The sequence below is a fragment of the Triturus cristatus genome, chromosome 11 (genome assembly GCF_964204655.1).
Source record: "Triturus cristatus chromosome 11, aTriCri1.1, whole genome shotgun sequence".
NCBI classification, from domain to species: domain Eukaryota; kingdom Metazoa; phylum Chordata; class Amphibia; order Caudata; family Salamandridae; genus Triturus; species Triturus cristatus.
In genome coordinates this window covers 771,134,752-771,147,834 of record NC_140594.1, presented here as the reverse complement: position 1 = coordinate 771,147,834, position 13,083 = coordinate 771,134,752, and the positions used below count along the sequence as shown (strand labels likewise).

General features: G+C 47.0%; 1 protein-coding gene across 1 annotated transcript in view; it reads left to right on the top strand.

Moving 5' to 3' along the window:
• Positions 1-13,083, top strand: part of UNC5D (unc-5 netrin receptor D) — a 1,316,579-nt gene that overhangs the window by 1,101,588 nt on the left and 201,908 nt on the right. Inside the window, exon 11 of the mRNA XM_085634460.1 lies at positions 5-89. Coding sequence (XP_085490586.1) covers positions 5-89 — 85 coding nt within the window. The remainder of the gene's footprint in view (positions 1-4; positions 90-13,083) is intronic.

The following is a 13,083-nucleotide window of genomic DNA, read 5'->3' as shown; positions in this document are numbered from 1 at the left end:
CCAGGAGTCAGCCTACTGATACCACTAGCAGCGGTGCCAGAGGAGAGCTCCTGTGAAATGTACATGTCCATCAATCAAGGAGAACCCAGGTGAGGTGTGGACAACATAAATGCACAACAACCATTTGCTATTCTTTTTGTAGGACTGATACAGTCATGTTTGGCACTTGGGCTCCTTGGACAATGTTGTCTTAATGACCTAAATTTGGGGCTTAGGTATTAGGGTTGCCCCACCACCTGTGGGTGACGTGCCCGTAAATTAAAGGCCTAACCAAATAATATGTTTGGGTTTGTTTCTGCTAAAAAATGTCTGAAATATGCCATGTATTCTACTTTCAATAATTTTACTGTTAGGCTCAGTGGGCTGAACATCTTCAAAGATAATGGCAAATCATTAGAATGAATCCTATAAGGGCTTACCCTTCTTCCATCTGAAGGTAGCTCAACCTGTACTAGTAAGTTTGGGGAAATGGCACTCTTTATTAAAGGGCCATGTGACAATAAAGTTTGCGATGTGCGATATGTAAATACTGGTTATTACTCTTTACTAAATCAGTACTGTCCACTTGGGACACTTTCCTTGAGCTGTGCATATTAGTTAATGAATTTAGTTGAAATAGCACCATGGGAATATTGTACGTCTGCATTGTTCACGAGAAGTCGAATTTCAAGGAATGGAGAATGAGCTGTCCCATCCTGAGACAAATATTGTTCTAGAAGTGAATCTTGCCAATGGTTCCAAATTTTAGGCAACTGAAGTAACAGGAGTTGGCATGAGTTGAAGTACATACTAAACGTGTCAGTGTTTCTAAACATTTGTTTAGAGCTGATAATATGATATGGAATTTAGTGTGGAGGATCTTTGCATTACTCATGTAATGCAAAGACTGGCCCGGAGATGGTCTGTAGACATATAGACCGACTTTCCGTGGTTTCCACAAATTTAGCTAGTTAATTTGTTTGTACAGAGTTTTAGTGATCTCATTCCATCAGCAATCAGCTTGAGCAGAGAATGCTCTGTCTTCTATCCAGAATTCCTTCGTCTGAAGAATCCCCAAACAGATGGGGGATTCAGAACACAGCAAAACCAAAGGGGATGATGGACGGAGTGTTGAACGTTGCAAGCACTCACCCCCAGTCAACTGATCTGGGTTTAATCCATCATCATTCTTTAGCTCACTCCACCACCCCAGTTCAGACATGGCCATATGCAAATCAGTCTGACCCTGTGCCTCATTGGAACAGTCCAGCCCAGATCCAGAACACAGACATTGAACAGAAAAAAGATTTTGGGTTCATGGAAAGAAAAAATCAACGCACCCCTAAACTACTTGTCGCCAGCTATCTGACAAGAATTAGGGTACCAAGGCTAAGGTGTTTTCACAAGTATTATCCTCTTGAAGGCTAGCATTAATAAGAGAATTGTCCACTCTTTGTTGCATGTAGCCTTCACTCGCCTATATAAGTCAATCATCCAAGGTTGCGAAGACCTTTGACTGTGTGCCCATTGCTGGATTAAAGCCCTCTTGATGATGATGACGAAGCCTATCGCTGGAATCAATAGCCACCCGAACTTGAATGTATGCCACTTTTTCCAAAAGTTTAGATAAAATGCCACCAGTAGATTAGTATATAAATCACAGGAGTAGCAGACAGACCAAAGTAGGGCTTGTTTATTTCAAGAACAACAATTGCAGATTTCAGAGGGCTGGAGTATTCCCAGCATAAGAGACACATTTATATTGCTCCACAGATCATTTTAAACTCTGTTGCAAAGATTGCGAGGCCTTTGCTGGACATCTGTGAAGGATTCAGCCTCTAAAGGGCTCACTGTGGTTAGGAAGAGATGGTGGCCTTAAAAGGGATATCAGAGGAATCACCTTTTCATAGAGGGATGTAGAAACCGTCTGCGCTCCTTCCCTCCCACACGTTACTGTAATCTCAGAGTTTCAGCTTAGCTGGTCACCAGAGCAGTGGCGGCTCCTCCGCTATGGCAGAGGGGCATCGTCCTCCCTGCCAGCCTCAAATTTTGAAAAGTAAAACAATACTAAAACTTGTTTGTTATTGTTTTATTTTTCTTTCATTGAATGAGGCTTGGGGCGTGGCCATCGTGGGGCAAATCAGGAGGGGGAGTGGTGAGCACCGCCTTCTGTGCGCATGTGGGTTTGGCCAGCTGTCTCATCTGCATTCCTGGGTTAGAGAGAGCAGGCAGAGGCTCCCAGCCTCTCTGAAAGCGCAAATCAAGGGCACTCAGAACAATCCTGATGCTGCTCTCATGCCTGAGAGCAGCATCAGGATTGGCTGCTGGGGGTCTTTGCCTGCAGCGCAGAAGAAACAGAAGAGCGGCATTTCTGCAGGCGTGATGCTGCGGTTAAGTACTTTTTTAAACTTTTTATTTTGCTGTTTTCTTCCCCGCTCGCCACTCCAACTGCACATCAGCCACTACTGCGTTAGAGGCTGCTTGAAGTACTAGCTTTAGTGCTGGTTTGGGAGACAGGGAGGAGGGGGAGTTTTGTCATAAATTTAAAGGAAAAAAAGGTCAAATGGCGTGTTCTGATTCTTTTTGGGAAAGATCACCCAGAATATTGTGAATATGGAAGAGATTAAATCCCTGGCTATGTAACATGAAATGAATCAGAGAAATGCCGAAGAGAGCTGCCACTTTCTACCCTTTAGCATATTAGTTAAGGGAGATCTGGTTTTCATGTTAGGATCAATCCGATTTGCTGTGTAGTTTGTTGTTTTAAAAAGTCAGAATGGACCAATATTTTCATCAACTAGTAAATGAAGCAAATTGCTATTTTTGTGACCTCAACACATGGGCAGAAAGGTTGCATATCTGTATTTGCTGCTTCTTCCTAATAAACTTTTTCACGTTCTCCACAGTAAATACATTTTAGACATGCTGGTGGCTCAGTGAACTAAAACACCCACTGCAGAGAAGTGTGTTGACCTCATGGACACAGTTTCAAGTGCTGCCTCTCAGCCTTTCATCTTCCCAAAGTCGACTGAATGACAGCCATTGAGCTGGAGAACAATAAATATGAATTACTCAGTAGACTAAAAATATAAACATATTCTCCAACTGTTAAAAATCAAGAGACGTTCATGTGCATGGTTCTCAAAAGTTAGGGGCCTATTTGCTTATAAGCAATTCAGTGCAGCAAGTCACTTTTCTGTACTGCGTTACAGGGAAAGGGCATGAATGCACCATATTTAACACAATATGGCACATTCCTGACTTTTACCTCGTGCAGGAGCACAATGGGCTGCCTAGTGCCAATGCAGGCACCATTACACCATGGTGCATGGGTGCCTGTGTTGCATGTAGGATTGTTTTTGTGTGGGAAGAGGCACCTTCCTCGCAAAAATAATCCCTTGAGGCATATTCCTCTTTCTATGTGTGCTGTAGTATGCAACACACATAGAAAGAGGAAATAACAAGGACAAATAAAGAAATTTCTCCTCGTTACTCCTTCCCTGGGAGGCTTAGTATTTTGGCACATTCTCAGGTCTCACAGTAATGGTAAATCTGGGCAAAATCCATATGGCCAGGTATCGTCAAGCTCCAGCACTTCCCATTGAGTGACACTGATCCCCCCGACAGCCCTCCAGCATTCCTCACTGTGACAGACAGCACCAAACATCGATTTGAACTTTTGGGTTAGAGGTCATTAACCCGACCCTATTTAATATGATAACAAACCACAAAAACTCAAAAATGCACTAAAATCATTTCACAAAATTATATGCAGAAACACCATAAACCAGAGCCATGATTATTTACAATTTTCATTGATGGCTAACCTTAACATGGAGTCATGGACTCTAATACATAGCTATTTTTCACCATATCTAACATTGTCCCTGTGTATTCAGCGTTGACCCTACAAGTGAGATCATGACTGGTCTACCTGTGGTCCCTCCAGAAAGAGAGAAAGGGAGAATACCTTGTGCAGGATGCCCATCTGCTCGTCAGGTTACCTACCTCTGGCACCCCCAAACACACTTATTAACCCCCAGGAATACCACCCAGAGTAACTTGTGAAAGAGACCCGTCGGCCTGCCACGTTACCTACTTCGGGCACCCCATCCACCCTCATTATCCCTCCAAGGGCCTGTGCTTGCTTGTCGCGCACGTGCAGGGATTGGCCATAAAGGCCTGTTGCCAGCTAGCACTCCCACACCCACTGCTCCTACAGCCTCTAGCCGACTTACTGCAAGTACCCCCCGGAGGGCTCCAAGAGACCACTGTCCCACCTACCCAAGTAAAAGGATCCTTATTTGGACCCTAAGTTCCCCACCAATCATGACCTCATCCACCACAGGCCTGCATAGTTCACCTACTATCAGCCCCCCCCCCCCACCCCCCCAGATTGTCATGTCCGGACGGCCGATGTATCAATCACGCGAGGATGTTCTCAAGACATGTCTCATTACCCAGTTTCAGAGAGTTTGACCCCATCCTGGAAAAAAAGGTGCTCCCCTTGGATGCACACCAGGGATAGCCTGTAATTATGATGAGCTAAACAGCTTACTGACCTTATTAATCCACTTCACAAAGCGCTTGAGGGCCCTGACGGACTCACAACCTCCTTATTGTAACTGCAGGACAGTGTGGGACCAAACGATAACTGAGTGCAGGAGTTTTTTTAGCCAACCATTCCATTTCTGTAATCAGCAATTCAAGCACCTCCCTCCTGCCTAAGTGCACCAAATTGTTGTCACAAGATTCACTACCACAACCCCAGGGGGCGTACACCCCTTGAGCAGCCATGATTCAATCGTATCCCTCCAGTGTACCAAGCGTAGCCCTCCTTGCTCATGGAAAGAAAAATGGTAGCCCGCTTGGTGGGCCTGATCCTCAAAGCTCCCTGTGGAACAAACCCGCTGAATTCGCCTTCCATAAAGATGACCTGTTACCCACACTTCCATCAACTCTGTCACTTAGGCATGCACCAGAGTTGCACAGGGATCACGCAAAAGACTTGGCAATTCAGGCTTCCCACCCATTTAACAGGAAGGGAAAACTGTGAGAGAATAAAGAAGACATGGCGGTTAGCAGAAAACATATAATATGTGCAACCTCACCTAACATTTGTAACAATCAGAGGACCATCTGCCAATCCCCTTCACTGCCTGACCCAAGCGTCCCATTGCAGTAGCTGCTGTGGCCGCCCCATTCCTGACAGAGTGAGAAGTAAACTCCATGGGGTCGAAACCTGCCGCCCTGAGCCTTAGTCCAAGCACCCTGGAGAACTGGAACCTCATTAGGGGGGACCCATTGGCATGTATTAACAAGTGGCCTATAAGCCAAAAACAATTCCAGGCTGCCCACAGAACAGCAGGAATTGCCCGGTGCCCTGCGCAAGATGATGTCTTTTATCCTACCACCCTCATCTGTATTGGAGCACAGTAGCGTAATAATCAAAGCACTCCTCAAAAACTGCACATGGGCCAGCTGAAGCCGTTCTTACATTTCTTTTTTGCCCTGGACACAGCTGAGTAGGGAACTCCTCTGCTCCTGGGTGATGGTACCTGGAGGCTTGCATCTTAAAAGAGATAAAAACAAGCGACTGCATTGGCCAGTACAGGCACATGTTGGAGTTAAAAAAGACCTTCATCTCTCACCACAGTAACACAGTCCCTTAACAGTGTAAGGATCATCCTGCACTTGTCTGCTTGTTGATTAATGAATTCCATGGTAGGCATGGTGTCTGACCAGAATATTACAGAGTGGGTGGGGAACTGTTCCGGCCAAAACTGTGAGGGCCACTAGCATGAAAACGAGCTTGAGAAAAGCTGATATTTGTCACCAACCCAAACTCCACCGACTTCTTAGGCCACCGCTGTGCAGACCATCCAGAGACCTGGAAGGGCACCAAAAGCTCCACTGCCTGCATCATCCATCAGCAATCCCGTCTGCACATTGATCCTGGTTGGGCTGAGCCACACTATCATCCCCATCACGTACCTTCCCAGACAAAGTCACCCCACTTTACTTTTGGGGAAACCACCTTTTGGGCCGTCTGGGTAGTTTTGAAAACCAGCCCCAGGCTGATCAGGACCTTAAGCCATAAGGCCAAATATTATAAACTATCTCTTTTTATAAATGCCACACAACTTATTTCACTTTCTCTCTTTCATGCAATGGGAATTATAACTAAGTATCCATTAAAATTAGTTACCGGTGCTCACAGCAAAGCCCCCTTGTGTACATTTGTACTGCTGAATGGATGGCAGCAGAGGAGGACTCTCTTTCTGGGCCCAGCTGTCGAGCCTCAACCCAATTCTTCCTGCATGCGCTACATGCACAATCATGGGCCAGGATGTTAGACACCGCGGGGCAGATTTACGAGCCCCCTGTGCCACTAGTACGTCACTTTTTGTGATGTACTGGAGGCGCATTTCACTTCTCCATATTTACAAGGAGAGGAAAAGCCACCCTGCTGTAAATATGGCAGCACGTTGCTTGGAAGGGGCGTTCCATGGGTGTTGCTGTGGGTGTTCCCACGCAACACCCATGGAAACAGACACATTTCCAGATTTACGAGTAACCGTGAATCTGTAAATGCATGTCAATGCTACGCCTCCCCAGGGCAGGCGTAGCGAGGAGCAACAAGGAGAAATGTTTTCATTTCTCCCCGTTTTGTCCTCTTTCAAAGCGTGCTGCATTCTAAAGCACGCATTGAAAGAGGAAAATGCCTGTAGTGATTGTTTTTGTGCAGGAAGGTGCCCCTTCTTGCACAAAAACAATATCCCCATAGCGCAGGCCTCCTTGCACCATGGTACAAGGGTGCTGCCCCGGCGCATGGCTGCAGTTTGTACGCCAGCACAGGGGAGAGCACAGGAATGCGACGTATTATAGTAAATATGTTGCATTCCAGTGCTTCGGAAGTGCCACCGCGTGGCGCAGCCAAAGGGCTTGCTGCGGCACTTCCTTGTAGATCTGCCCCCGCTTCTCTTTAGTAGAAGCGTAGCTTCGCGGAGGCACTCTACATCACCTGCATGTAGGATACTGTATATTCTGTCTAATCTTTTCCCCTGGCAATCCGTCCAAAAAGGCTTTCTTTCTCTCTAAGGTGTCCAGTGTTTAACTAGTCATTCAGCATGTCTTTTGTGGAAAATTAGAACAATATTTGCATACACGCTGTAGAGATGCGCTTGCAGCTTTATAGGCTAATGATATATTGGGCAATGCCTTTGCAGCACAATGTTTTGTTTATTGCAGTACATTTTTTGTGAAATCATGACCTCTTGCTGAGAAAAATCATGGTATAATATGCGCATGGTAATGCAGCCAAGGATGTGTAGTATCACTGTAAGGAGACTTAGCTACTCCGGAAAGATTAATACCAGCTTCAGAGTGCAAGCCCACCCGCCAAAGATTAATAAATCTGCATTGTATTTTAAAATATACTGCGTACTAAATCCACAATCCTAATCTTGCTGTGCATACAGTTTCTTTGGACTAGAATAACTTGAAAATCAAGAGAACTTCATGTGCATGGTTCCCAGATGTTAGGGACCTATTTATTGAAAAGTAACTCAGTGCAGCAAGTCACTTTTCTGTGCTGCGTTACAAGGAAAGGGCATGAATGTGCCGTATTTAACACAATACGGCGCATTCCTGACTCTTCCTCATTGCTGGTTGCACAATGGGTCTCCTACTGCCAAGGAAGGCACCCTTGGAACATGGTGCAAGGGTGCCTGCGTTGCATGACGGATTGTTTTTGTGCAGGAAGGGGCACCTGCCTGCACAAAAACAGTCCCCTGAGCAGGGCTTTAAGTGGGATTTAAAAACTGGGGGGGAGGCTCTCAAAGGGGCGTAGCCAATGTAATAAATGGCGTGGCTTAAGAACACGTAAGCTAAAAATCTGTGCTTAGCATAGTGTGCCTCCCGATTTGTATTTTGCCGTTTCTGTCATTGTATCCAGATATATGATACAACAAGTAACATCATACGTACAAGTCAGGACTATTGGCTTTGTCAATGTTTGTTAGTTGAATACAATAAATAATCAGCAACTCTGGACTGTATATAATATTGAAAAAGCTTCCCCTTCAAGCTCTGGTGACACCACGACAATGTTGCTGCTCCAGAGTTTCAAAAAGAGAAGGGAAATCCAGAGAGAAAATGACTACAATGCTCACCTCAAGCCGTAACTTCTCCGCTAGTGAGAAATGAGCAGTGTGAGCAGCGCACATGGATGTGCCTGCTGTCACAGCAGTCCGGGAAAACACTGCAGGACCGCCGGGGCACAAAACAGAGCCCGCTAGAGACCCGTTGAGAGGCCTCTTTTTAACAAGCATTGGCATAGCCAATAGGTCTCGCTTTTGGGACCTTATCAGTGTTTAACTATGCAACAGTTGCATAACTAAATACTTATAAGGTCCCAAAAGCGAGACCTATTGGCTATGCCAATGCTTGTTTTTTGGTTGGCACGAAGAGCCACCCTCCTCCGTGTAATGCCAGCTGCTGCAACAGGGGGAGGGACGGACTCTGAGGAGAGAGAGCAGAGGAGGAAAGAGCAACAGAGAACCAGTCTGCCAAGTAGGTGCGAACGTTAAAGTGAAAGTAATCATTTCGCGGGCGCTTTGATGTTCGCAGTGGCTGCGCGGCTCACTGAGAACATCAAAGCGCCCGCGAAATGTACACGCAGGCTGCCAAATGGTGCGCCTGCCGAGCGCCAATGCACTGTAGTTGGGGGCCTGAAAAGCACTCATTTGCACTTCCAAATCCCTGTTTTCTATAGCTCTCGCCAGAGCAGTGCTAAAGCGCTGGCTCAGGCGAGACCTAAAAACTGCTGGTGCTCAGCACCGGTGAGACCCGGCCTACTTAAAGCCCCGCCCATGAGGCATATTCCTCTTTATATGTGTGCTGCAGTATGCAACATACATACAAAGAGGAAGTAGCCAGGACAAATAAAGATATTTCTCCTTGTTACTCCTCCCCTGGAAAGGAGTAGTATTTTGGCACATTCTCAGGTCTCACAGTAATGGTAAATCTGGGAATGCATCACAATCCATAGGAGTTATGTGGGAACACCCACTCAACGCCCATGGAACGCCTCCCTGGGGCAGTGTAACCCAACACAGCGATTTGCGCTGCTTTGTGTTACTCCTGATTGATAAAGCCACTCAGTGACATGGAAAGGGGCCTTGCGTGGCTTGATAAACTGCATTTTAGGGTTTGCATTGCCCATGCACCACGTTGCATGGTACAAACGCAACTCAAAAACCCTTTATAAATATGCCCCTTTGTTCTCTGTTTATTGTGTTTTCACAAAAGTCCCAGGGGTCGGACAGAGACTCTACACTGTGGCAAACTCTGGGTAAACATTAATGAGCTCTGTCTCATACTGTAAATATATCTGAAACTCTCTTCAAGCCATTTGACACCCAGGCAGTTCCAAGCAGCTCCACATGAGCCCTTCTCTTTTCCTAGAGACATTTCTTGGAACATCTTACCAGGGGCCTAACGCAAGCCCCTGCATCCCTGTCAGTGCAGCAGCCCCCCAACCCTTCAGGGGCCCCTAAGCCCTTCAATGGGGCCCCATTTAGACCAAGACCAATGGATATCTGTGAGATAGTGGAGACAAAGGGGCTCCTCTTCACTTTCTGCAGGGGGTGCCCATCATTTTCTGTTACATCACCGCATCTTACCTTAGGTTAATTATTACAGGCAAAGCCGGCCTTTGCTAACATAGCACCCTGGGCATGGGCGGAAAGAAATTTAGCACCCTTGTTGATGGTAGTGAATTAAATGAGGCAGCAGGGAGTCTTTTGTGTTCACTGGTCAGTACCTGGGTGAGCAGTGACTGGCTCCTAAGCAAACAAACATCCCAGACCTCCCCCAGTTCACCTACATCACCGATAGCTTAGCTGTCCCATGAAGATGATGGTTTTGTCAATGTGTGTCAGCAGGGATCAGAGGGTGAAGGGAGGGCAAGGAAGGGGGGCTAAAGAGATGACAAGGAAGGGGGGGGGCTAAAAACATCGCCCGCTGTATGATAATGTAGAACTAAAACCACTTTAAACTGGCAAATCAGACAGAAACGAACAGGGAGGGACAAGGCTGGAGTAAGATGAGAAGGGCACTGCTGTTGGTATAACCTTAATCCACACAGCTGCATGCGCTCCTCAGAAAATTGGCGCCCTGGGCCTGGGTCCAGCCTGCCTATGCCAAAGGTCGGCTCTGCAGTACGGGTATCACCTGAGTAGGTGCCACATAAAATTGACTTGAAACGGCCAGAACTCTTGTCCTACACCTATGTTAATAAGCGTTGGGGAAAGGTGGCATCCCTGGGGGACCCCACAAGCATAACAACATAGCAGGTACGGCCTGCACCGATTGGAGTTAGGGGGCGGGAGAGGGGAAAGGATGCGTGAGGTAGAGGGGGAGGACGCGAGGAAGCGGCTGTGAGAAAATGTAATAAAAAATGTTAAACGTACCTTTTTGCCACTTCCTCGCCCGTCTCTCCTCTGTAGTCCTCCCTCGCTCGGCCACAGGAAACACACCAAGGCTCCCAATCATCCAATCACAACCCTGCAGCATTGTGATTGGTCTGAGCACCGTTTTTCGGCACTCGGACGCTGACTGGATACCTGGGCATGTTCTCCACGTAGACTTTAATGCAGCCTGCATGGAGAAGATGCAAGTGCGCAAGACTGTTTTGGGTGGTCCAAGAGGCCGGTCCAGGCACTCATTGCGCACTTTAGGAGGGTGCTACCACTCCTCCTCTACCCCCTCACGCAAAGCTGTGGGCGGAAGTAGGATAATGACGTGAGGTATTATCATTTTATTTTCTCTGTCTTTCACTGCAGGAAAGCAGTGGGGCGACGCTCCTCCGCCTAACATAGACGCACGTGAAAAGGGCAGGAGTACCACGGTCTGAACTCTGAAGGCAATCATGGGCATTTGATTCACGGTGGGCTCTACTCTAGCCCTTCTTCCTTCAGAGGGCCTCCTCATTCAAGAAATATCCCAATTTCCCTAAACTCATTTCGTCTCTGCGGGTTTCAGCTGCACACTTACCGCATGCCCCTGATTGGCTGGAAGAAAGCTGCCTTTGCACGCGCACGCGGCAAGTTTTTACTGCGTTAATTTCCTCAGCCGCAATCGCTGCACGCCTCTTTAGTCTCAGCTCTTTTTCTGTCTGGCTATTCAGTCATTAAGACCTGAAAACATTGATGCGCCGTCTGTTTGAAACCCCATTTATTTCGAATCTCTGCCTGCGCCGCACTCACTCTTGGACTGTCAGACTCCCTGCGAGCTCCAGATAGATATTTTAGCACTTGCGAAGAGAAAACAAATGCTTGGAGGAAGAGCGGCTTCTGAAACAGATGGTCTAAACAGATTTGGATTGCCGCGTTCCCGGCCAATTTAGCTTGGAATGAATATCCGCATTCCGCGCGACATTGCTGGACGTACGCGTGTCTTTTCTTGAGGTATTGAGTGGAAATGTGAGGCAAACTGGAGGAGAACCGTCCGAGCTCAGTTGCTGATCCCGGCTTCCGAGAACTGTGTGTGCCCTGATAGTTGTACGTTGGAATCTTAGCAGTTCTCACTCGGACTTTCATCTTTCCGAAGCTGATGAAATGCGTGACTACTGAGTTGTGTAATAACACGTTATTTCCATCGCTTGGATCCCAGGGTTGAGTTCTAGCACAATACTCATAAAATATTGGTGATATAGTGTTTTAGTATAAAAGTGATGCTTAATTTGTAAAAAATAAATAAAATAAGTACGTTCAGATGCCCAAACTTTTCTTGGGATTCTGCCTCCACTCCCACCGTTAATGGGGCCTACTTCCACCAATGGCATCACAGAATGCTATTGGGCCCCTTCACTTAATTTTGACCGTTTAGTTAATGGAATAGAATAGAAGCACTGCCTTTGGTCAAACTTGAAAGCTCATGCTTACTGCACAATCAGCAAAAGCAACTTCGTACGCCTAGAATGCAAATTGCTAGTTCCTAGAAGTCCTAGCAGTGTTCACCGTGCCCAGGTCTTGTAATCTGGTGTGCAGTAAGCTCTCCATCCGCCATCCCCTCTGCCAGATCAAACCCACACATCCGCAATAAAGGTCCCCCATAGTTATACTTAGTGTCCGTTCTTTGTCAACACTACCCTGCCATCACCCTGGAAGGGTCCACGCGTGATGCGTTTGCCCGCTGGCCTGTGTGTGGTCGGCCTGAAGGAGTCAGCCCAGCTGGGTTTCAGTCCAGGTTTGCAGGGTCTCTGGGTCATGCTTTGCTTGTATCGCACCTCAGCGCAGGCCTGATCTGCCATATATGGTACTCCCATAAAGGTGGCTCCAGACTCAGTCATGTCCTTCATTCTGGCCCAAGTGGCTAGCGGCCAAAACTGGATCTTTGCGAAACCACACTCCGTTACTATGCCACTACCATGTCTGTAACCTTGGGCCATTGCAGTACTAGGTAGCTGTCACTGTCATGGACTTTCATCCACCGGTGGTAAGATGTCTTCCAGCTCCTGCCCTTGCTATAGTGATGCCAAGCCCGAGCCACAACAGTTGTCTAGTGGCCCAATGGTTAGTAAGGTTAAATCAAATGGTCCTGGTGCACAAGCCCTGCTAAAAACCCACCGACTGCACAAGACTCATGGCCCAACCTACCACATAGCCACGCCAGATTTTATTTAACAACTCAATAGTACTCATAAGCCCAGTATTCATGAACCAAAAAGTAATTCATAGCAGTCAATATAGTTTTTTACGTGTTTTACTTTTGCACAATAGTACTGCAACTTAAATATGAAGTGCATTGTGGAAATGGTTCTGAGAAAACTGATGTCACTCACAAAAGTACAAAGCCCAGCCCACCACTACCATCACAAAGCTCTGGTGTGACATCTTTCTATCCCTGGGCCTGTGGGGTGAAACCAAATGATAGCACATGGCTACCGCCCAAAGTAGTCGCATAACATAGGCCCCGCAGCTCCTACAGTGTGTGGGGTCCCCGAGCTGCAGGAGGCCACCTCAGCACAGTACTCTGGCCTGTGCGCTCCTGATTCAATCCGGAGGGGGGTGTCCATGTACCTTTCAGGGGGGGCCCTCA